Source organism: Vulpes vulpes, chromosome 10 (assembly GCF_048418805.1).
Source record: "Vulpes vulpes isolate BD-2025 chromosome 10, VulVul3, whole genome shotgun sequence".
In the NCBI taxonomy this organism is placed as follows: domain Eukaryota; kingdom Metazoa; phylum Chordata; class Mammalia; order Carnivora; family Canidae; genus Vulpes; species Vulpes vulpes.
The window spans coordinates 30498053-30519056 of NC_132789.1; the positions used below are offsets into that span (position 1 = coordinate 30498053).

Genomic DNA, 21004 nt, shown 5'->3' on the forward strand with positions numbered 1-21004 from the left:
TCCTGGACTGTGTGTGCTTTCTGCTACTCAGGAAGTTGGAGCTCTAGGGACTTCAGTGTCAGAGTAGGGAAAGGTGACTATGATTAAGACGAGCAAAGAAGCTTCTAAAAATAAAATGTGAAGAAAGGAAAATGATGCTTACGTAGCCCGCTTCCACACCATAATCAGTTTGTCATCTCCCCCAGAAGCTAAATACATCCCACTGTTTGACCACCGCACACAGTTCACACATGCTGGGAAGAAAAAAAAATAGGGTGATGAAAATCCAATAGTCACGCCCATTTGTTTTATGCAGAGTCTGGCAAGATGCAAAGGGTTTATAAAACCTATTCTCTCTCAACTATTCAAGGCATCCACTATGGGTGAGTCCCAGAAGAACAATCCAGATCAAATACTATCCTACTTATGCTGTAATAACAAATGACCAGGACAGAGTTTGGAGGGGGAAAGTCTACATAACCTGAGAAGTGTTAGTGCTGGATGAAACAATACAAGGAAGTGAATTTCCATGAAAACTGATAACTAAATCTCATTATTTCAAAAGGGTTACCTCATGATGAGATGTGTTTCTGAGCAGGGAGAATTTTTGAAATGAGGGCATGAACTAAAAAGGCTGAGATGCCTTTTCCAAAACTTTCAGGGGAACAAGCCTGCTAGAGCATAAAACCCTGACTTCATCCCATCTAACGCTTTTAAATTTGGATTTTCCAAACTTGTCAGCACTGCAGGTTGTCTGTTCTGCACTTATAAATTAAAACCAGCAGAAATGCCTCCTAGGCCCCCAAATGGGTTAGAGCCTCTGGGAGCACTTGCAGCTCAGCCTTTGGGAACCCTGCAATACAAGGGATATATCCAAGTTGTAGGACTTGTGTTCTAGGTTGGAGGGCACAGAGGCATATTGGGAGAGCAAGAACACACAGAGGTTAAGGGAGGGGACATAACTGTTAATGGAGCATCTCAGGGGAGGCAGCTAGGTTGGAAACCAGAGCCAGATACAGTCACCCTGATGCTCAGAGGCAGGAAAATAAGGCGCTAAACGTAGGAAAGGAAACCACAACACTGTCCAACCATCAAAAGATCCTGGCAGAGGGCCTCAGAGTGACACAGTGGCAATCTGAGACATTTTGGTGAATTGTCTTTAATACACCCTTCCCCAGAACCCTACTGCTTCCAGGTTGCTGGCCCCAAAGCCCCATGGAATCAGGCAGTAACGACTCATGAGCAGGAAATCACCAGAGGTACCTGCAGACTGTCCAAAGATGGTTCTGTGGGCGGGCCGAGTCTTCTGCCGAATAACTCACCCAGGTGTGCAGCCAACATCTGTGCCTTCAGACAGCAGGCCGAGGGGAGTTACCGCCGCACGGGGCCTTATCTTTCTAATTACAAACACATGTGCTAACCTTGGGCACTCTGCCAACACGCAAAGCCTGCAAAGGGCCACTCTGTAATACCTAAGTGATTGTCCATCTGGCAAAGCATCTTGGGAATATTTTCATCCTTCTCGTCATCCTCCTGGAGGACTGGAGACATATTCCAGATCACAACCTTCCCAGAATCCTGTCCTGGAACGAAGGAGCAGAAATAATTCAATGTTCAAGAAGTAGAAATCTGATACTAACTCTGAGACATAGTCCTCATTTAGCTTTCACAAACTATAAGGGACTAGATCGGAGAAGAATAAATTTGCATTACTCACATAAGTTATAGAAAAGAAATGAAGAAAAGTGCTAATAGGGATCAAAAAGCATATGGATTTAATAGTAGGGGGAAGCCAACCTGACTTTGAAAAGAACTTTGGACTAGAAATCAGGAGAGGGGACTGAGCTCTAGTCTGTCTCTAACACAGATCCCTTAGAAGCCCCTCTACAGAAGCTCCTCATCCCTGCCCAGACCCTCACTCCTCATCCGTAAGCTAAAGAGCTAGAAAAGCTGGTGGATGTCCTAGGACCCTTTCAGGTATGTACATGGGAACCCTAGCAACCAAGGGGAACAGCACATCCCTGCCAGTACTTTTGATCCCTTTCTAGGTGCTGCCTGGAGTCCATGGCTGCTTCCAGAGCTGACTGGATGCTTTGAGACCTAAGTCTGAATTAAATTGCCCTGAACATAGGAAAAAAAAGGCTGATTACCTATCTGCCCTCTGCTGTCACCTACAGATGGGAGATCAACCAAAGGAAGGCATTTAGGGTTCCCGGGATCATAGGCGATGTACTACTACTCTGCTAAAAAATTTATATATGCATTTGACAATGATTCTTCTTTTTTTTTTTTCTTTTGGCCATGATTTTTCTTTCTAAGCTTTCAATTTACTGGTAACTAATGAAAGTCTGGCCCCTTATTTAACTCTTACAGAGAAGCAAAAACCAATAAATGTCTACAAATGGGCATGTCAGAATTACCATAAGGCATACCTAAAGCTGCCTATTGGCCAGTATGTAAAAATATTTCCTACACAGCTCTTCCTGACCTTACTATACTGAGAAGGGTGGGAAGGTATGCCTCTTCTTATGGATGAGGGAAAAACCCTGTCCCCCAACTTAGTCCAATGGTCGTAGGTAACATCAGTGGGTACCTTCTGGTGCAGTCCACAATGTCCAGAAGGAGATCAAGGCCTCCCTGAATACCCCTGCAGCAGGAAGTCCATAGACAACACACCCTGTAGCACCTGGCTTGAGTACCTGGAACTCACAGAGGTGCTCTGCAGGTGCTGTCCAGGGAGGCACTGGTCAGAGAAAGACACTGCTCTAGGCCAAAGCTGCGGGGGCTAGGATCTGTGGGAATGCTACCTTGTGCAACCATATATACATCTTGGTGTCTTGGCTTGAAAAATGACTGTCTTTCCAAGCAGGGCTGTTATTGTGACACTGCAACACTGGATGAAGTACACTGTGGACCATATATTTTCAAATGGCACGGGCACTTTTACTTGCCCACAGTGTACTTGTTCTCTTAGTCGAACTCCTCTGAGGCCAAAAGATGGGCCTAGTAACTATATGATCACTTCCATATTTACTTTAACCACTTCTTCCCCTTTTTCAGATGAGAAAGTGCTGCCAGAACGAAGATAAGGACCCAATCCTAGCCTCTGGAGCTGGGAATCTATCCACGGAACCACCCACCATTCTCCATGTTCAAAACGCTGCAGCTTGGGGATGCAAAATGATTTTAACATTAACCCAATGAATAGGAATTAGCAAGATACACCTACTACCAAAATATTTATACAGAGCAAGCACATTAGAGCCAAAAAAGGATTTTGATTTAACCTGTACAGATAATAGATTATAATAATACATTTTAAATGGAGTCATATTCATATTGAAAAATGTTAAGTATTCTATCTTCAGCTCAGTGGGCAACCAGGAGAAGCAAAGCAAGGTGTCAGGACTGTGAGTGTTCCCTCTTGTGAACGTACCTTGTCCTCCAGTTGCGAACTTGGTCCCGTCAGGGTGAATATCAACTGAAAAAATTGGCTTGCCTGGAAACAAAGGAAAAAAAAAACACACACAACATCTACCTTGGCTTGTACTCACTGGAGAACAGCAAAAGAGTTAAAACATTTTTGAAATAGAGGTTATTTAAGTAATATCTCTCATCACTGCTCCTAGCAAAAAATAATATGCTCCCCATAAATTACCTTAAAACTGCAGTGATCTAAAAGTTTCAGTTAAAGTATGAGCTGCTGGAAGACTCTCCAAGTGACATTAAATAGCTGAGTCTAAAAGGAAGACAAGGCATTCTGTCACTAAAACAACTGAGTCCATAGATCGCCTGAGCATTTGCACAGAGGTTCAGCGGATAGTAGGTGGCCACACAGTGGGGACATGCTTTGTAAAGGTTATGACGTATTTATGACAGTATCTCTGAGTCACAGGGTTTACCTCTCCAGCCATCTCTCCATCCCATGGACCTGCACTTATTAGCTGGCAGCTTGGACACAAGCACCCTGGCCTTTCTGCCTCACTGTCTGACAGCTGGGTAGGACCAATAGCTGACTGTGATCACAGGTATCACCTCCCTCATGCTTCTGTTTGCAAAAATTCTCCTGTGTATTTGTGCTGCATCGAAGTCCATAGAGGATCAGCCTTCTTGGCATCTCTGAAGTTCAACCATCTTGAACTTCCTCCACAGGATGTACCCTGTTCAACTGGATGTTCAGTCCCTCTAGGGGGAAGGACTATAGTTTTTAGCTCCTTGGAGTCTCCACAGGGTGCAGAGCCCATAAAGCTGTATGGCTAGCTTGGTGGATCAGACTGGCAAAGGCGTCATGACAGCTTCAAAATCCAGCAGGCTAGAAATATTCCTGAGACCTGGGCCCTATGGTGTTTGTCAGCTCCCTGGTATGCTTCCATGCTAAGAGTGGCAGGTCAATTGTTGTCAAGTTCATCACCATATCCTCAGCTTCTAGCATAGGCCCAGTGAGTGGTGGCTCAGTAACATTCATTCAGTGACAATCAGAAGCATGACAATAGACTGAACATCAGCAATCACTATTATAGACAAGGTGCTGTTGCCAAGGAGTCTCTTGGTTGAGGATGCTCTGTCTCCATTAGCCAAGAGGAGTTGGCATGGACACCAGAAAAAAGGTTACTAGCACTAGAATCACATGATGGCAAGTACAGGCAGGATAGGATGAGGCAGGGGCAGGCAGTGGCTGAAAGTCCTCCCAGGGCTACTGTCAAAGTGTGGAAAGTCAAATATTGGTACCCAAAAAGGCAATCGCCAGCATGAGCCCCAAACAGTAGATGGCTCACCTTACCTTCTTCCACAGAGCCACATCCCTAATAGGCAAACTGAGCCTGAGCTTCCACAAGACAAGGGGAAATGTGCTCTCCTTCTTGTCATTACATGGTAGTGGGGAAACAGCTGTGTAAGGCCACCAGTAAACAGATGTGCCAAATGCCAAGGGCCTTATTTTGTCTCAGAGAACAAGCAGAAATCCTAGGAAAGTTGGAAATCACATCACATATTATTTCATCTCTACTATTTACCGAAACCCAATACAACAAGGGCTGCTACAGCAGGCCCCAGTCATCCTGGCAGCTCTAGCCTGGTCCCTGAGACCCTCAGTCACCTCCCAGCCCATACCTAAGAGCCAGGGCTCTATAATAACAGGTCGAGTTCAACCCAGTAGCTGATTGCCTTCCTGGAGTACATGCAGTATACTCAAAGCTTCCCCAGATGTGCAGACCCTAATTAGCCCCATCTTCATCTTTAAGAAAAGAATCTAGACAACTATATACAGTGGGTAAAAGAAGGTAAGTACTGGGGGAACACAAGTAAGGACTGGAAATGTTCAAACTGGTGCTCTGGTGCCTATGCACTCAGACCTACACTGGCATGTCACACCCTTCCTAGGTCAGGTAGCTGCCACATGTTTTAAGCCAGAGAGCCTGACACACTGCTGCTGAGCATGTGCCACATTTTCCCAGAGGCTGGGAAACAGGACTTGAGGGAAGCAGTAGCAAGAAGGTAGCTTTCTTGACCACTTGGGCCATGACAAGTGCTTGACAGGGAAGCCTCAAGAAACAAGGAAGGACAATTAGGGCTCTGTGCCCAGGCTAGAGCTATGCACACCATGGCATCTAGTGCTAAGCCTAAAGTTCAGTGTCCTGCCAGACAACAGAGGAAGGCGACTAATTAGCACCACTAAGAGCCTTGTGAAATTCAGAAGAGCAGACAACTCCAAGTATGGTGAGGACAGTGGCAGGAAGCCTCCACCCCATCAGTGCTGCCATCTCCACTCAGGACCTTCTAGGGAACTGCAGTGGGCCAGTCCTTGTAGATGCCAGCCAAGCTACTCCTTCCAGGAGAGACAGAGTCACAGTGGGTATAGCCCAGTGGAGCTCTTCTTCCCAGCCCATGACATGCTCTACTGAGCATCTGATGTACCTCTTCAAGCCCTGCAGGCAGCATGGTCTGGTGTATTCTCTTAAATCTCACACTGTCCCATGAAGCGGATAGTTCTGACATCCTCATTTGACAGAGGGGGAAAATGAGGCACACAAGTTAGGAAAGTTGCCCAAGGCCACACAGCTGCCTTCTCCAGACCCTGAGCTTTAAGTATGTAATGTGCTGCCCTTCCAGGTGAACCCTCCAGGTGAGGGGACATGCCTGGAGATGCTGGGAGGGCTCAGATGATACTGCCTGGAGGGAACTGATTAAAAGCTCATAGGTGAAAGGTGAAGTAGGGAGCGAGAGCCAAAGCTATGTACACATGTGTAACTAGTCCTGATGACCTGGACTTGGTCTTGGACTGCTATACTAAGCATTGATCACCCTCTGGCAAACCAGATTTCTCAGGACTCCTGACCTTGCATGCTTCCCTTCCCTTGAATTTGGGTTAGTTCTGTGATCTGTTTTAACTAACAGAAATGACTGAAGTGATGCTGCTCCAGTTCTGATTTTAAGCCTAAAGAAGTTCAGCTTTTGCCCTCTGGAAAAAGGCAGTTTCCATGTAATAAGACCATGTACTCTGAGACCACTGTCCTGAGACCCCCAAGCTGGCCACATAGGAAAGGTCAAAGAACCCAGATGACAGTGAGAACCAGGGCTCTGACACAGGACCCAGGGTGAACTGTTCTGGCCCCAAAGTGCTCCAGCCATCCCAGCAGGTTCTGTGCAGAACTAAGATGAGCTGCCCTGCTGAGCCTGGCCAGGTTTCACAATCACAAACAAATAATAAAATAGCTATTGTTTTAAGCCAGCAAGTTTTGGGATAGTTTGTTATACAAGAGATAATTCAAAATGCTAATTCATTCACTTTTCTGCCTAAGGCAACTGGAGCTGCATATTTGTCATTTTCACCAAAAAAAAAAAGTTCTGGCTCAGCATCAGATTTGAGAAGGCCATCAGGGAGGAACATCCACCTGGCCATAGGAGTACTTTTCAGTTCCTTAGGTCTGTGAGATACTGTATTATATGTCCCTTCAAGAAGCACATCAAAATGACTCATGTGCAAGTCAAAGACAAACCTGACTCCCAAGAGCACACACACATAATCAATCCTAGCTGAGCAGAGGGGCTCCGTTGCACAGGTACCCACCACAGCCCAAGTCTTCCCCACCATACCCATTCACAGCATCAATGGGATGTTTTCTCATCCGTCCACCTTGGTGGTTGTCTATGAGGCCTGCTATGGGACTAAACACAGGGAAAGTAAAGCTACGAAAGGTTCAACCCTGCCCTCAGGAAGCTCTCAGTGGCAGGTGTCTGCACAGGTGGAAAGCTACCTAAATCAGCTTGGGCTTCCTACAGAAACCACAACTGAAGTGAGTCCCAAAGGCTGAGGAGGAGTCAGCCAGAAGGGTAGCGAAGGGAATTTCAGGCAGAGGGGACATGGTATGGAATACAGAATACTCCTGACAAGCTGCCAGAGTGCAGGGAGAGAAGAGGCTCAGGAGATGGGTAGGGGCCAGCAAGACCCCACTGAGGAACTCAGACCTTCCTTTATAGCTACCTCTGAAGCAAGGGAATGCCAAGGTCAAATTCACATTTCAGCTCCACACAGCTGTGTAGGGCATGGGCTGTTTTAAAGACTGGAGGAGGCTTCAAGGCTCCAAGGAGACAGAAACGAGGGCTGGGAACAGACCTGGATTTAAACAGTGAACATGCTTGGGCAGAATTCTCAGCCCTGCCACTCAACAACTATGTGGCCTTGAGTATGTTCTTGAATGTCTCCAAACACTAGTTTCCTAATCTGAACAGTGTGGAAGAGACAGGTACCCTTACAAACATCTTCTGAGAGAGATTAAGATGCCATGCCACATTGCTTCAAAGATGCACACATGTTACATGTGAACACTTCTGAGATCACGATGTGTTTGGTGAAAGGTGTGACTGGGGTAATGGGCACCACGTTTCCTTTTGTAGAAATGTGCCACAGTCAAAGAAATATGGTAGTGCACCTACACAAAGTCATCAGCATGATACTGACTTCCTACCTCCTTCCAGTACTACTCTTCAGTCCAAGGAATACAGTGGTTCACATTCCCTCAGCAGGAATGGACCTTTTTTTTTTTTTTTTTTTAAAGGGCTCTTTGAGGTAGAGCTGAGGGAAAGGATCTATGGCTTGACTAGTTACAAAACTTTTCCTGTGGAACAGCACAATATTAAAGATGAATTCCCAACTACTTCCTGCATTCCATCTTTCTTTGTACAAAAACAGAGACAAAGGAGAAATTAATCCAGTACCTGGGCACTAGAGCTGCCAGGCAAGCTCACATCCTCTGAATGACAGTGGCCAGCATGTTCTCCCTGTACACCCACCAAAGCCCGTTCTCCTTGGGGCTCTGCTTCCACGTCACCCTTCCTGGACACCTTGCACCCCTCCTCAGACAACAGATAGCACCCCGCTGTCACTCTCTCCACAGAGCTATGACAGTTAGCCACTGTTCCCTGTTTGGGAGCTGCTGATCTGACGACTGCAGCATGAGTGCTCTCCTTGTGGCAGGAATAGCGTGTAAGGTACAGAAGCTGAATTCTGACATGTGTGGCCGGAGAGAATCCTCCTTCTTCACATGAGGGGAAAAGACCCAAGGAAGGAGGCCAAAATGTAGAACTTAAGAATAGCTGGCTCTCTTGGTGGCCTTCAGATCTGTGGTTTGGACTCCTGTCTTTGGGCCTTTACGATCTGACAGCTCACCAGGCAGATCTAACTGCAACACCTGTGAGCACGTCCTGCTGGAATGGAAGCTTGGGGGAAGTTGAGGCCCTTTGCCTACTGCACATTGTTCCTGGAAACACTTCTGTACAGCCCATTAATACCTGGTTTTAACAAATTTTGGCAAATTTGTAGCTAAAAATGAAACATGGGGAAATGTTTGAAACATTAATTAAGCAAAAAAAAGTTACAAAACAGCATTAAAATATAAGGTGGGTGCAAAAGACATGATCTTTGAGCACTGGGTGTTTTTCTGTATGTTGGTAAATTGAACACCAATAAAAATTAATTTAAAAAAAAAACAAAAAACAAAAGACAAAAGACATGATCTTGTATGTAGAAAACCTTGAAGATTCCACAGAACAAAAAAAATTTAATAAAGTTGAATGACATAAAATCAACAAACATTAGTTTCATTTCTATACATCAACAGTGAAAAATCTTAAGAAGAAACTAAGAAAACAATTCCATTTCAAATAGAATAAAAAAATACTTAGAAATAATAAACTTAACCAAGAGGGCCAAAGACTTGAACACTGAAGACTAGAAAACAGGACAGAAAGAATTAAAGACACAAATAAATGGAAAAAACATCCTGTGTTCACAAACTGGAAGACTTAATACTGTTAAGAGGTCAACAATACCCAAAGTTCTACAGATTTAATGCAATGCCTATCAAAACTGCAATGATAGAGGCATTGGCTGGCTCAGTCAGTACCAAGTGTGCGAATCTTGATCTCAGGGTTGTGAGTTCCAGCTGCTTGTTGGGGAATAGAGTTCACTTTAAAAAAAAAAAAAAAAAAAAAGCAATGACATTTTTTTGCAGAAATAGAAAAAACAATCCTATTATTCTTATGGAGCCTCATGGGACCCCGGATAGACAAAAGAATCTTGGAAAAGAACAAAGTTGGAGTCTTACACTTCCTGGTCTCAAAAGTGACTACAAAGCTACAGTAATCAAAACAGTGTTTTATTGGCATGAAAACAGACCTATAGACCAGCATAGCAGAATAGAGAGCATAGAAATAAACCCTTGCATATGTGGTCAAGTGATTTTCAACAAGGGACCAGTCCATGAGAAAAGGACAGTTTTGTTAACAAATGATGCCAGGAAAAATGAACACTCACATGCAAAAGAATGAAGCTAGATCCTTATACATATACAGAATTTAACTCAAAATGGATCAATGATCCAAATGTAAAACCCAACACTATAAAACTCAAAAAAACATGAAAGAAAGTTCAACACCACTGGATTTCGCAATGATTCTTAGATAATACCAAAGACAAAGGCATTTAAAGAAAAAAAAAAAGACAAATTGGACTTCTTGAAAATTAAAAACTTTTGCCCACCAAAGGGCACTATCAACAGAATAAAAAAGCAACCCACAAAACAGGAGAAAATATTTGTTTTTGTTTTTTTAAGATTTTATTTATTTATTCATGAGAAACAGAGAGAGAGAGAGGCAGAGACACAGGCAGAGGGAGAAGCAGGCTCCATACAGGGAGCCTGATGTGGGGCTCGATCCCAGGTCTCCAGGATCATGCTCTGGGCTAAAGGCAGCACTAAACTGCTGAGCCACCCGGGCTGCCCCAGGAGAAAATATTTGTAAACCACATATCTGATGAGGGATTAATGTCCAGAAATACAGAGAACTCCTAAAACTCAATGACAGAAAGCAGAAAAAAAACATTCAAAAATGGGTAAAGGACTTGAACAGATATTTCTCCAAAGAAGACAGACAGATGGCCAATAAACATAAAAAGATGCTCAACATCATTAGCTACCACAAAAATGCAAATCAAAACCAGAATGAGATTATTACCTCACATCTATTAGGTCAACTACTATTGAAAAAGAGAGAAGGAAAGAATAACAAGTGCTAGTAGGGATGTGGAGAAATTGGAATCCTGTGCATTGCTGGTGGGAATGTAAAATGGTATAGCCACTATCAAGGCAGTATGGACATTCTTTAAAAAATTAAAAATAGAATTACTCATGATCCAGCAATTCCACCTCTGGATATATATCCAAAAGAATTGAAAGCAGGATCTGGAAGAGATATTGTACACCCAGGTTCACAGCAGCATTAGTCACAATAGCCATGAAGTAGAAGCAATATAAGAATTCATTGACAGATGCATGGATAAGCAAACTGTGGTGTATACATATAACAGAGTATCATTTAGCCTTACAGAGGAAAAAGATTCTGATGCAGTCTACAACATGGATGAATCCTGAAAACGTTATAATTAACATAAGCTAGTCACAAATAATACATGATGTAATTTATATGAGGTCTCTAGAGCAGTCAAATTTATAGACAGAAAGTAGAGTGGTGATTGCCAGGGCCTGGAAGTAGGGAGAAGTTTTAGTTTGCAAGATGAAGAAGCTCTGGAGATTGGTTTTACAACAGTGTGAACATACAAAACACTACTGGGCAGTGTGCCATTCTAGCTCTGAGTACACCTGAAAGGTGGTTCAGATGATAAATTTTGTTAAGTATATTTTGCCACAACTTGAAAAAATGCTAACCCAAACCAAACCAAACCAATCTATCTATATACCTATATAACTCTATCCACATACCTACCTACCTATCTGTAAGGTATGGGGCATGAGAGGGTTATAAGAGGTATTCATTCCAACTCCTCAATGCCTTGACTATAGTGGTGGATACATGAACCTACACAGGTGAAACACTATAGAGAACTAAACAACCAGGGGTGCCTGGGTGTCTCTTCAGTCAATAAAGCCACTGACTCTTGATTTCAGCTTAGGTTCTGATCTCGGGTCCCAGGATTGAGCCGTGTCGGGCTCCATGCTCAGCACAAAGTAGGCTTGTCCCTCTGCCTCTGCTCCTCCTCGGTGCGCTCTCTCTCTCTCTCTCTCAAATAAATAAATAAAATTACTAAAAAAAAAAAAAAAAAAAGAAAGAAAGAAAAAAAAAAAAACTAACCTCCTACCCAAACACAAATGAGTACAAATACAAGTGGAGAAGTCTGAGTAAGACAGATGGATTGTGTCAATATCAATGTCAATGTGATATTACACTGTTTTAAAAATGTTACCAGTGGGAGAAACTGAGAAGAGAGTACAAAGAATCTCTTAGTATTGTTTCATTCCACTGTGTGGTCATCTACAACTATCTCAATAATAAGTACACACATATCTATGGTCTGTTTTTAAATATGCCTGTGTGGGGCAGCCCAGATGGCTCAGCAGTTTAGTGCCGCCTTCCGCCCAGGGTGTGATCCTGGAGACCCGGGATTGAGTCCCATGTCAGGCTCCCTGCATGGAGCCTGCTTCTCCCTCTGCCTGTGTCTCTGCCTCTCTCTCTCTCTCTCTCTCTCTCTCTGTGTGTGTCTCTCATGAATAAATAAATAAAATCTAATATATATATATACACACACACACACACAAGTATATATGGATGTGTGTAGTAATATAAAATAAAGGTAAATATCAAAACATCAGTGGCTGTCAGCAAAACAGACTCCTAATGCAGGTGATAATGTGTATTTACATCTACAACCAGCCATCTCTCGAGAGACGTGTGTACCTAAACACTCTAATGTGCAGCTCGTTCCTCTATCCAGCTGTCTACAGACATTTCATCTTTAACTTCTCCATAACGGAACTCCCAATCTTCCACCCAAACCTGCTCTACCCATCATCTTCCCATCAGCAAAGACCATGCCTGGGACAGGGGAAACCAACAGGCCCAGCACAACGCGCCACCCCCCCATGACTTTTCTGGCCTCATCTTCTGCCTCCGCCCCCAATCATTGGCCTCATGCCCTGGCCTCCCCTCTGTTCCTAGACTGAGCAGGAGTGCTTCCACAGAGTGCCCTGCACTGCTTCCTTCCCGGACACACACATTTTTTTCTCATCATCTTCTAGTCTTTGCTCAAATGCCACCCTCTCACTGAGATCTGCCCTAAGCACTCTACCTGAAAGAACTACTTCCTCAACTTGGCACAACCAATCCCAATTCTCATCTACTTTTCTTCTTAGCAATTTCTTACATATTGTATAATTTCCTTTACTGCATGTTTGTCTACCCCAACCACCAGAATGTAAACTCTGGGAGCTCAGTAATTTTTGTCTGTTTTAGTCACAGAGTCACCATGGTACCTAGAGCTGTGGCTAGGCAGACACTATGTACTTGTTAAGTACTTGTTAATTGCTGGAGAAAGTCTGCACCAGAGGCCCCAAATTCAAAAACGCCTTCAGGGTCGCTAGCATCCCAATCTTCGAAAGGCAGGGTCTTCATCTCCTGAACTGAGGACTCAGATATCACTAAGCACCTGCATGGGAGGCATGGCCTTCCTTGGCTGGTTCACAAAGCCATCTGCTGCTGTTATCTCTATTGCTTTCAACCACAAAACTTCTCCAGTCTCCTCAAGTAAGCACTACTATGATGACATCTCATAGGTATCAGGTGGCTGAAAGATTCAAAACACAGCACAGGAAGGAAGCTGTAGCAATCATGCAACTGTGTGTGTGTGTGTGTGTGTGTGTGTGTGTGTGTGTGTAGCAATCATGCAACTGTTTTAGTGTGTGTGTGTGTTTTGCCACAAAGTGAAGTAAAAGAAAGTTACAGACATACCATTTATAAACCTTAATCACTTCTCCTGCAGCATTTGCCAATGCATAATCTAGGAAGTTTTGCTAACAGTCACTACCTGTTTCTTCATACTTTTTTCTCCTTTACTTTTGCAGAACAGAGATATTCCTTAAAAGTTACCTGCAAAATAGAGTTCTCTAAACATAATCATCTCTTCTATACAGTTTCCATTAGAAAATTAAGAGCAGGGACACCTGGGTGACTCAGCAGTTGGGCGTCTGCCTTCGGCTCGGCGTGATCCCAGGATCCAGGACTGAATCCCGCATCGGGATCCCTGCATGGAGCCTGCTTCTACCTCTGCCTCTCTCTCTCTGTGTCTCTCATGAATAAATAAATAAATATTTTTTTAAAAATTAAGAGCAATTAAAACATTTCTATGGGGGCTGGAAATCTACTAACTGATTTACAATTAAGAAAGTAACACTATAGCTAATAATACTGTATCCCACACTTGAAAGTTGAGGAAAGTAAATCTTCAAAATTTTCATCTCAGGACTCCTGTGGGCTCAGTGGTTGGGCGCCTGCCTTTGGCTCAGGTCGTGATCCTCGGATCCAGGATCGAGTCCTGCATCGGGCTCCCTGCAAGGAGCCTGCTTCTCCCTCTGCCTATGTCTCTGCCTCTCCTCTCAATCTGTGTCTCTCATGCATAAATAAATAAATCTTAAAAAAAAAAAAAAGTTTTCATCTCAAGAAAAAAATTCTGTGTCTATGTATGGTGATGGATGTTAACTACACTTACTGTGGTGATCATTTTGTGATACACAAATACGGGATCATTATGTTAACATTAATGCTATATGTTAATTATACCTCAATTTAAAAAAAAAGGAAAAAAATAAACCTGCAGGATTTTTTAAGTAGAAAATGCACAGCAACATTTTAGCTATTCCAGTTATACCTGCAATGCAAGATCTGAAGGGGGGCTATACAATAAAAACACTGAATTTGTCATGGTATCAGGGATTTGGCTAAGATCTTAAAGAATCTAGATACTTCTACATTGTGGTATGTACACTAAATGTGTTTTTTTTAAAAGCACCAAGTTACTCAGTTCTTTCTTTCCAAATGGTCTCAAGGACCATATAAAAAGTTTTAGCATTTTCTAGTTTTTCCTAAATTGAACAAGTTATTACTGTGATAATAAGAATTCTAAGTGCCCGATCACAAAATGCTTCATTATCCAGATCCACTCATACACCATAAGACATATCCTAGTATAATTATATGACAATTGTCTCTAGCCAAAAATGTAGGTGTTTGTCCTATTCCTTAACAATATCTCTAGAATAGAGCTCCAGTGTTTTCAAAAGGGAGAAGATGAAGAAGCCATTTATCAAACAGGACACTGCCCATGTAGTGGCATCACTTGGCTTACGTTGTCTAATTGAATCCCGGCTCTTCCTTTCCATCTGCTCTATTCTCTTACTGATCTCACTGGACGACAATGCTGCCCTTTGCCCAGGAGCCACCCCATCTCACATCCCACATTCTACCCTGGTGACTCTACCTTCACAGTATGTTTATAACTCAAACTTTCTAGAGGTGCAAACATTCCATATCTTGAGTTGGGAATGAGTTAGAGAGTGTATTTGTTTGCCAAAATTCATCAAATCGTATACAAACTGTCTATACATTTCACTATGTGAACTATACTTACATATTTACATAATTTATGTACCTAATTTTATATAATTAAAAATATATAAAATATGCAAAAATAATATACATACACTAATACAGAATCCAGCCATTTCTCATCAGCACAGTTACCTCCATCACCCTGGTCCAAACCACAGTCATCTCTTGCCTGGATCATTGCAACTGCCTCTTAAATGGGTTTCCCAGCTCTCTTTTTGCCCCCACACCCATTTTAGTCCCAGTGCAGAAGTCAGAAGGGTCTGTAATAGTCAAGTCAGGCCACATTACTCCTCTGCTCACATGGCACTGGGAACTGAAGTCTAACAGACACCAGGTCCTCCCAGTCAATCCCCAGCTCTCTCCAGCCTCAACTCTTAGTGCTCTTGCCCATTTGCTGCTCCACTCTCACTCCAAATCAGAGACATCCATGCTATTCCTAAAACCCACCAGGCATGTTCTGGGTGTTCTCTCTGGCGGGAATGCTCCTCCTTCAGATAGCTTCCTTCCTCACCTCCATCAGGCCTGGCATGGATGCTGTGGTACTAGGCCAGGGGCCTTCCCTCCAGGAATGAAGCACCTGCCCCCAGCTGCAGGAGTGTTGGCAGTCTATGAAAACTCCCAGGGGAGGTCTTCTCCATAGGGGACCCACCCTAATGGAAGAACTGCTTTGAGCAAGGTCAGGTCTCCTCCCTAGGACAGCCTGGGCTCAATGACTGTGGATGTGGCTATAGAAAGCCCTGGCCCTTCACCCAATTCAGGACACTCACAAGGACTAGCTGCAGAGCCTCCAAAAGGGTCGGCTACAGCTTTCGTTGCACTTTTGCACTACAGCTCAACTTCTTCCTGTCCAGTCCTGATTCCAGCACTCTTCAATAGTTTTCCTGTACACAAGCCTCTCTCAGAGTCTGCTTCCTGTGACATTCTGCTCAAGTTACCTTCACACTCAGGCTTTCCCTACTTAAAATTCTCTCACCCTCCACCCCTACCACAGCACTCCTTATCTGTCTCTCCCCACATCTAACCCATCTAATGCTCTCTGCAACTGGTCTTGTTTATGATGTCTGCTGTTGCTCTCTCTAGTGAGCTCCCCTTCTTCATCAACCTGTCCACTTAGACAAGATGCCTCCAGCAAATATCCCTCCCAGTCTCACTGTCTAGAATACATCATCACATGCCGTTCCCCAAAAGATCCTGCTATGCTGCTTGGTTCACTGCTACATTTCCAGCACTTAGCCCTGGCACACAATCTGTACTCATTGTTCATTGAATGGTGAATTCACTGAGTGCCTCTCTGTGCAGAACCTTCTGATGGGACAATGCAGCAGACTTGGAGTCAGTTCCTATGAAGGTCTATTCCTGGCCCTCAAATGAGGCTCACTGCCTCTTCTGGCTGTCCCTCATTACAGGGCAACTTCCCTATGACTTGGTCTGTCCTAGGTTGGTTAATGCATCAAAGCAGGTATTGCTTTCAAAAGCAATGAGTTTTGACCTAAATGGGTTTTCTTTTTGCCAGAGGTGTTCTAAACCTCTTGCTGTTTGTTTCATCTATTCTTTTCCCTAAAATGCTCTCAACCCTTGCCTCTGCTTCTGACACTTCCACAGCAGCAGTGCCTTTCCTACCACCTCAATCCACTTCCCATCAAGGCTCAGCCCTAGGTACACTGACAAACCAGGCCCTTGTCCCTAGAGCTATGATGGCTCACTTTTGTGTAACTCTGGTTTCTACCTGCCCTGTATTCTAGAATGTGGTCTATCTGTCCTTCTCTCCCACCTACAACACAGCCTTCCATACAAGCCTTATTTACTTCTGATCACCACAGGCCTCCTCTCCAGAAGGGTTCAAAGTTTTGTTCATTAATAAGCAGAAGATCCACATGTGTGTTATCTCGGGTAAAATGCCACCCATTTTCTTCTGAATCTTCATGAGGAATTTTGGTCATTTAAGAAAAAAAAATCTGGGCAGTCCCGGTGGCCCAGGGGTTTGGCACCGCCTTCAACCCGGGGTGTGATCCTGGAGACCTGGGATCGAGTCCCATGTCGGGCTCTCCGCATGGAGCCTGCTTTGCCCTCTGCCTGTGTCTCTGCCTCTCTCTTTCTCACTGTGCCTGTCATGAATAAATAAATAAAATCTAAATAAAATAAAATAAAATAAAATAAAATAAAATAAAATAAAATAATAAAATCAGGGGATCCCTGGGTGGCTCAGCGGTTAAGTGCCTGCCTTTGGCCCAGGGCACGATCCTGGAGACCTGGGATCGAGTCCCGTGTCGGGTTCCCGGCATGGAGCCTGCTTCTTCCTCTGCCTCTCTCTCTCTCTCTCTTTCTCTCTCTCTCTCTCTTTCCCTCTCTCTCTCAAATGAATGAATAAATAAATCTTTTTAAAAAAAATCAATCTACTGTCTTCAGGCATGACTCAGTGAGAGAGAGAGCATGAGAGAGCTCAGATTTTCTGAGCCTTCACAGGTAGCAGATGAGGCTAGTATTACTGGCTTCATTTAACAAATCAGGAAATGAGATAAAAAGAACCTTCTATAACACATATTTGGTGAGGAGCAGGGCACAGATAGACTCAGGACTACCTGACTCCAAAATAAAAAGCAAAATTCTTGTCCTCAAGAAGCTTATCTATTTGGAACCATGAGACGAATACACGAAATGGCAAACAATGATAAAGATGTTCTTGTCTAAAGCAGGATTTCTCAACCTCAGCACCGCTGACATTTTAGGCCAGCTTTATTGTGGGGGAATGTCCTATATGCTGTAGTGTTTAGCAGCAGACCTGCCCTTTATCTGCCAGTAGCATACCCCTTCAGTTGTGAAAATAAAACATTTTTCCAGATATTGGCCTGTTTAAGAACCCCTGATGTAGACAAACTGCAAAGCTTATCTTAGTGACCACTGCAATCATAAAATATCACCACTAGGATCCCCCCCAGCCTGTTCTCAGAGATAGGTCTGCAGTACTCCTCTAGCAGCTGTGCAGGCCCTTTCCACACCCACTGCTGACTTCATTATTGTACCACACTGCCTGCATTGCCCCTTCAAGCTTATTTATTTTCATCAGTATGTGTCTCAGAAAGATGTCTTGAAATCCTTTCTAGAAAGACACAGAGTAGGGGGGAAAATAATCCAATTACAGGGCAGGAGGAAAAACACACACCATAAAGCAATGTGATTAACTGACAAATTATCCCAGTGTTGAAAATTTGCCAAATGCCTTTTTACAACAATGCCATCAAAGTGTGAGCCAGAGGCCAAGGGAGGACAAGAGTTCTTTCAGTTTGGTCCTTCTAGTTAGAATGGGCTTCCTTGATAAGCTGAGCACAGACACTGTCTGACCAGGAGTGAAAAATTCCAGAAACTCTCAGGAGAAAAGGCCCAGGGATGGGAAGAACCATGAATCTAAATGAAAATTTCTTTTTTTTTTTTTTAAGATTTTATTTATTTATTCATGAGAAACACAGAAAGAGACAGAGAGAGGTAGAGACATAGGCAGAGGGAGAAGCAGGCTCTATTTTTTTTTTATTTTTTTTATTTATTTATGATAGTCACAGAGAGAGAGAGAGAGAGAGAGGCAGAGACACAGGCAGAGGGAGAAGCAGGCTCCATGCACCGGGAGCCTGACGTGGGATTCGATCCCGGGTCTCCAGGATCGCGCCCTGGGCCAAAGGCAGGCGCCAAACCTCTGCGCCACCCAGGGATCCCGGGAGAAGCAGGCTCCATGCAGGGAGCTTGATGTGGGATTAATCCAAGTCTCCAGGATCATGCCTTTGGGCTGAAGGCTCAGCATTAAACCGCTGAGCCACCCAGGCTGACTTCAATGAAATTTTCTAAATTAATTTTTTCTACAACCAAAATTCATTCACTTTCTGACTTAACTTAGAAATGCACTCTATTTTGGCCAAGCCTAAAATAAAAATAAGTATATAAGGAATACTATATCCAAGAACACAGAGTAAAACAGGCATATGTGTTAACAGTGGCTAGCACACATAAGTTCCATATAAGTGATAAATATCATTGCTCTTATTGTGTATCTTAATTTTTTTTTAAAGACTTTATTTATTTATTCATGAGAGACACAGAGAGAGAGGCAGAGACACAGGCAGAGAGAGAAGCAGGCTCCATGCAGGGAACCCGATGTGGGACTCGATCCCAGGACCCCGGGGTCACGCCCTGGGAGGAAGGCAGGTGCTAAACTGCTGAGCCACCCAGATCCCCACTGTGTATCTTAATTTAAGACTGTCTTTTATATTTGGCTACAGAATGAAAGCACAGGAACAAATCTTATATTTCCTCAACTTTACCAAGGCCTAGAAGTGAAGTCACAAGCCTAAGAATTTACAGCCAATAAATGATGGCATCTTGAATCCAGTCTGATTCCATGTTCAAGGCTCATTTTGCTGTGATGTAACAACTTGAAGATTTATTAACTTACCGATCACCTTAGAGCAGTGATTCTCAACTGGGGCTGATTCTGGCTACCAGGGGATATTGGCAACATCTGGAGACATTTTGATTGTCACAACTGGGTGTGTGTGGGGGTGGTGGCACTGGTATCCCGACGGGTTGAAGTCAGGGATGCTAACATCCTATGACAGACACATGGGATGGTCCTCACAACAATTATATGGTCCAAAATGTCAACAGTGCTAAGGCTGAGAAACCCTACCTTACAGGAAAGTTCTTGCCACTATTATTGGTCAGGAAAATGGAGACTGACAGTATGCTCACACCCCAACAGGTAATTTTTTCTTTGCCTTTAGCCTGCTCTATTCTAGCTGGCCTCTCCACTATGGCTGAATGGATTCTGACAGAACAGGGAAAACGCTGGGCTCTCAGCTCCTTCCTTCTTGGGAGTCCCAGACACCAGAAAAAGTATGTTCGGCCACATAACGAGTCAGGAGACATGAACACAGAGTCAAGAAGCCAAAAAGTGCGATGATGCACTCTCCACAGCACCATGGTCTTAGGGGTTTGTTAATCCAAAATAAGTGTGACTTCACTGGCCACTACCCACAACTCTGGTTTCTGGCTAAGCAGCCCCTGCTCCCAGCAGCTCCAACTATTTACCAGTCTTCAAGAGACTGCTCAGGAGTGACCCAGATCATCAACATGTCCTTCAAGATAGTGGTAATTTACCCTGGCAGTCCTTTTGAACACTTAAGAGACAGAGGCTGATTTCAGGAAATTTTAAAAGAAAGGAAAGTTAAATCCTATCCTGCCAGACTCAGTTTCTTTTATTACTATCTCTTAGATTTCTAAAGCACTTTATAGTCTGGGAAGCACTTCTGTGTCTACCTTTGCAACTAAAGATCACAACTATACTATGAAGAAAGCAGAGCAGATACCATCCTGTTCCATCCTAGGACCACGGAGAGACTGTGGCAACAAGACGCCAAGGCCCACTGCTCTACCCACTCTGTCCGGCTGGGATGTTTGGCTGCTGCTTCAGTCGCAGACTCTCACTCATTTGTACCTAATCACTTAAGCGTCTTGACATACTTATGCTTACACAGCATAACACTTGTGTCCTACGGAAGAGCTTATTATGGCAAGAGGTAGAAGAGAGACTGAAGAAAGGTAGACTACACACAAAAATTGATCTATGGGGTTCCTAAGCAGGTCAGTCAGTTGAGCGGCTTTTTTAAAAAATATTTTATATATTTATTCATGAGAGACACACAGAGAGAGGCAGAGACATAGGCAGAGGGAGAAGCAGGCTTGACGCCCTGAAGCTGAAGTCAGACACTCAATCACTGAGCCACCCAGGTGTCCCTGAGTGGCTGACTCTTGATTTCCTCTCCAGTCATAACCTTGGGGTCTTATGATTGAGCCCCTCATCTGGCTCTGTGCTCAATGGGTAGTCGGCTTGAGGATTCTCTCTTGGGCTCTCTTTGCGTCTCCCCCCTGTTCGCACCCTCTCCTCTTCTCTCTCAAATAAATAAGTAAATCTTTAAAAAAATGATCTAGACCAAGCATTTAAAAATAAAAATTTCTTCAGACCTTCACTTACAGAGCAAAATTTTTCCTTTTCTGACTCACGAGCACCATAATTTATAATTACTGAACA

The 21004-nt window shown here is 43.7% G+C and overlaps 1 protein-coding gene across 4 annotated transcripts in view; it reads right to left on the minus strand.

Moving 5' to 3' along the window:
- HIRA (histone cell cycle regulator) overlaps positions 1-21004 on the minus strand; it is an 88186-nt gene that overhangs the window by 65563 nt on the left and 1619 nt on the right. For 2 of the 4 annotated variants that reach the window (XM_072723473.1, XM_072723474.1), the window contains exons 2-4: positions 3416-3478; positions 1452-1562; positions 143-233 (exon numbers count right to left, since the gene is read on the minus strand). In XM_072723473.1, coding sequence (XP_072579574.1) covers positions 143-233; positions 1452-1562; positions 3416-3478 — 265 coding nt within the window. Of the gene's footprint in view, positions 1-142; positions 234-1242; positions 1563-3415; positions 3479-21004 lie in introns of all 4 variants that reach the window. The other 2 variants (XM_072723476.1, XM_072723475.1) reach the window with 1 other exon arrangement.